The sequence below is a fragment of the Capsicum annuum genome, chromosome 9, assembly GCF_002878395.1.
Source record: "Capsicum annuum cultivar UCD-10X-F1 chromosome 9, UCD10Xv1.1, whole genome shotgun sequence".
Taxonomy (NCBI): domain Eukaryota; kingdom Viridiplantae; phylum Streptophyta; class Magnoliopsida; order Solanales; family Solanaceae; genus Capsicum; species Capsicum annuum.
The window spans coordinates 207,709,541-207,714,178 of NC_061119.1; the positions used below are offsets into that span (position 1 = coordinate 207,709,541).

The following is a 4,638-nucleotide window of genomic DNA, read 5'->3' on the forward strand; positions in this document are numbered from 1 at the left end:
AATTTTAGCTTTTTTTAAGTAAATTTCAAATTGTCAAACAATTAAACAAATTAAAAATAGCTTTAAAGCTATTTTTAACCTAAAATAAGCTCATCCAAACGCCCACAAAGTTAGTGGCCACTTGTACGTAGGATCTGATGGTGACCCAAATCTTTCTGATTTATGACTATTCTAATATGTTATATTCCCACAAGTGAGTCTTTTCGAGAGGGTAAAGTATACGAAGATTTTATTATTAAATCGTGAAGGTAGAGAGGCTGTTTTCGAAAGACTCTCAGCTCAAGTGTAGCAGTTTCAAATACAAAGAAGAAGAACCTATAAAGCTTATATTGAATGCATAAACAAGAAAATATTTTGATTAAAATTTTACTTAGTATGACTCTTCGAAAGTGAAAAGTGGCTAAACTAAATATTGTACATCTTCTTAAGTAGTTTTTCCACGATTCAGATTTGTAAATACTAAAACAAAAATTGGAATCAAGAAGAAATACGATTTTCTGAGATAATAACTATTAGTTGAGTGAACATCTCATAAATCAACCCTTGATAGAGACTAGAGACTAGAGAGTCTAGACCACTACGCAGATTGTTGACCAAACTGAAACGTGATGGAAGCCACTTATCACAATGTCTGAAAAATCACAAGAAATAAAAGAAAGACCTTCACACTTTCTGTTTTTCACACTGAGAAATTAAACAACTTGTGGCTATTCATCCTTAATCATACTGAGAGATATTTTGCGGAGAAACTCCCTGTTACGTCAATATTCTTCCAACAATGTCGATTAAAGAAGAAAGAGTAAAGCATTTAGTATCCCCGAACTATCACCAAATCTGTTACAACACACTCCAATTTCATAGAGGTCTATCAGCCCCTCAACTAAATTTTAACATATTTTTATTATTCTTTTTAGCTGTTATGACACCTTTTATCATCTTTTTTTAATTGACATGACATCTTTGATGTAGGCCTTATTTTATGTAATAAAGGTGTTACGTTAATACAAAAAGTTGACGAAAATACACTAAAATTGAATTTAAATGAATAATAGAATCCTGTAAAGTTTGTGTGTCGTTGCAACTTTGATCATAATTAAGAGATATTAAATGCATATCTCAAGAAGAAAAGAAAAATCAACGCCCGAGACAAAATAGAGAAGAGTTTAGAAAAGGAAGTCCCTTTCAATAAAGAAAAATAAAGCCAACTTCCACACCACCACTCATTTAAAAGTTGAATTGTGGTACTTTGCATATATTTAACTAGAAATACTTGGGGGGGGGGGGGGGGGGGTGATATAAAGAAATTCATATTAAAGAGTATTAACACTAATTTTGTAGATAATTCTTGTTGAAGAATTTCAAGTTTTATATGCAGTAAGTGTAATTATTTTTTTAATATCACCATATCACTTTACCTATTTACTTGCCTTACTTTCAACAATTAGGGAGTCTTCAAGATGTCAACTTTGCGATTTAGAAGGGAAGAACAATTTGTGGTATTATCATACTGAGACATTCTGATTTCTTCTCTGTGCAGAAACTCCCTATTGCAGACTATATAGAGAGAAAAGGGATGACATGGCTTATGCTGCTATTACTTCTCTTATGATCACAATTCGTCGCATTCCTAAACTCGCTATTCCATCATACACATACTATTGGAAGATTCTATCTTTGAGAATTATAATGGAGAAATCCTACAATATAAAAGGGGATATTGAGGACTTGACAAGATTGGAAGCTGAAATCATAGAGCTAGCATGCATCACAGAAGATATGATTAACTCAGAATCAAGAAAAGTTTCCTTAGCGAAAAACCGAATTTCACGAAGAATAGCTGTTTGGAAACTTAATTTCCTCTTGAAACGAGCAGTAGGACGCATTTATTCCACCGTGATGAAGTGGATAAGAATGATGAACAGCAAAGATCTGAAAGCACAAAATTTGACCCTCGAAAGTACATCTCAACATGCCTTACAACAGACTGAGAGTATGATGATTGCCTGTGAAAATGAATTCGAGATGATACGGGATCAACTTACTACAGGGACAAGCCAACTAGATGTTGTTTCAATTGTAGGTATGGGAGGCATTGGTAAGACAACTTTGGCTAATAAGATTTACAATGATCAGTTCATTTTGTCTCGCTTTGACATACGTGAAAAAGCTACTGTTTCACAAGAGTATTGCGCGAGAAATGTACTCATATGCCTTCTTTCTTCTGTAAGTGGAAGTAGAAAAATTGATGAATCTTATGAGCAGCAAGATGATGGGCAACTAGCAGATCGACTCCAAAAGCTTTTAAAAGGCAAGAGATACCTGATTTTCATCGATGATATATGGGCTAAAGAAGCTTGGGATGATGTAAAACTATGTTTCCCGGACTGTAACTGTGGAAGCCGAATACTCCTAACTACTCGGAATATGGAAGTGGCTGAATATGCTAGCTCAGGTAAACCCCCTTGTCAAATGAGTCTCTTGAATCATGATGAAAGTTGGAACTTACTGCGCATAAAAGTCTTTGAGAATGCCTGTTTTCCCCCTGAATTTGAAAAAGTTGGGATACAAATTGCATTAAATTGCAAAGGATTGCCTTTAGCAATTGTTGTGATTGCAGGACTTCTCTTGAAAATTGGTAAATCATTGGATGAGTGGAAAAGTGTTTCCGAGAATATAACTTCCTTGATAAGCACAGATCTTGATGTCCAGTGCATGAGAGTGCTCGCTTTGAGTTACCATCACTTGCCTCATCACCTAAAACCCTTTTTTCTTTATTTTGCAACCTTCCCCGAGGATGAACAAATTTCTGTGAATAAACTTGTGAACTTATGGGTGGCAGAGGGTTTTTCGAGCAAAGAATATGCAGATGTGAACTTAAGGGTGCCAGAGGGTTTTTCGAGCAAAGAATGGGCGGCAAAGCGTTTTCCGAGCGAAGAATATGCAGAACAATGTCTCACAGATCTTATCGATAGAAGTTTAATTTTCATCCACCATTTGAGTTTTGACGGAAAAATCAAAGCCTGCGGAATGCATGATGTGATCCGTGAACTCTGCTTGAGAGAGGCTAATAATTTAAACTTTGTGAATGTTATAACTGAAGATCGAATCTCACGTGAACAAACCAGACATTTTTCCACAAAGCGCCGGATCAGCGTTCAGTCAGAGCAATCCTCTTTTGTTGCCAATCAGTTGGCCACGGTTAATTATAATAATGTCCGATCCATTCTCCTTTTCACCCGAAATCCCTCAAATTCAAGAATAATGCAAGAGTTGGTGCGTTTCAAGTTCTTACGGATACTAGAACTCGCTTCACCAACGTTGGATGCTTTTCCCAGTTGTGTAGTTGATATATCTCTGCTGCGATACCTAGCTTTGACTTTTTACTCATCCATTAACGATCATGATATTAACGTTCCTCCATCAATAGCTAGACTTCAATCTTTGGATACTTTTATACTTAAATTTCCAAAATATTATGGATGCCCGAAAACTTCCTTCACATTACCTGGTGAAATTTTCAAGATGTCGCAATTGAGGAACCTCTGCTTGGATAGGAATAACATGGTTCCTCATAAGTATGAAGGGACTTTGCATAATATGCAGTGTTTGTCCGGGTGGAATCCTTTATATTGTGATTATCAATTCACTCTTCATGTTCCTCGTCTAAGGAAGTTGTTGATATGCGGTAACCAACAAGACTACATACAAAGCAACAAAGAGACTCGCCTCCATAATCTTTTGTACTTCTTTCAGCTTGAGGAGTTGAAATTTTATGGGATTCCACATTCAGTACTTCCTCCTCCAAAAGCTTTTCCGGAGAACCTTAAGAAGTTAGCTTTGACCAATACTTGTTTGAATTTGGAGGATTTGCGAATTCTTGGTAAGTTGCCCAAACTCGAGGCCCTCAAACTAAGATTTGCTTCCTCCAGTTATATTGGTAAAGAGTGGGAAGTTGCTGAAGAAGGGTTTCCACAGTTGAAGTTCTTGTTGCTGAACCGCTTGAACATCAAGTACTGGAGAGCCAGTAGTGATCAGTTTCCATGCCTTGAACGACTATTCCTTGAGGAATGTATGAATATGGATTCAGTCCCAGAAGATTTTGCAGAGATAACCACACTCCAGCTGATTGATATACGCATGTGTAAGGAATCAGTTGTCAATTCTGCCAAGAAGATTCAACAGGATGTTGAAGACAACTATGGAGGTTCTATTGAGGTGCATTTTCTCTACATCCTTTAGGTCGTCTTTTTTCTTGAATTAATTTAATAATTGTAACTTGTATTCATGTATCTAGTTAATGAGATATGTAACAACATGTGATTATACCATTTCAATTGTCTTTGAGGATCTGATTATGAACGGCAGTCTTTCTCCTATTTCCTGTTATTAACTTTTCTTTTTGACTAACTGAAATATATTTCATTCATCTAAGGCTAAGAAGCAGCAAAGTTTCCAAAGAAAACAAAAAACGAATCAGCGCTCTCTAGATCGTTGTTGGTACATGGATTCTATACCACAAAATTTGTTGATACTAGTTTAACCCCAGCTGTCTCGCAATGTTTAATTATCTAAAAGTAAATAAGTTTATTTATTGCACAGATTTTTAATGAAGTGTAAAAGTTTATATTATTTTGAAAG

At 35.8% G+C, this 4,638-nt stretch overlaps 1 protein-coding gene across 1 annotated transcript; it reads left to right on the plus strand.

The window, feature by feature from the left end:
* Positions 1 to 1,344: 1,344 nt before the first annotated feature.
* LOC107841785 (putative late blight resistance protein homolog R1B-16) lies at positions 1,345 to 4,355 on the plus strand. The gene has a single exon (XM_047396478.1). The coding sequence runs from the start codon at positions 1,579 to 1,581 to the stop codon at positions 4,237 to 4,239; it is 2,661 nt and encodes an 886-aa protein (XP_047252434.1). The 5' UTR covers positions 1,345 to 1,578; the 3' UTR covers positions 4,240 to 4,355.
* The last annotated feature ends 283 nt before the right edge of the window (positions 4,356 to 4,638 follow it).

Coding starts and splice junctions, on each gene's coding strand:
- LOC107841785 (XM_047396478.1), top strand. CDS start 1,579: ATGGCTTATGCTGCTATTACTTCTCTTATGATCACAATTCGTCGCATT.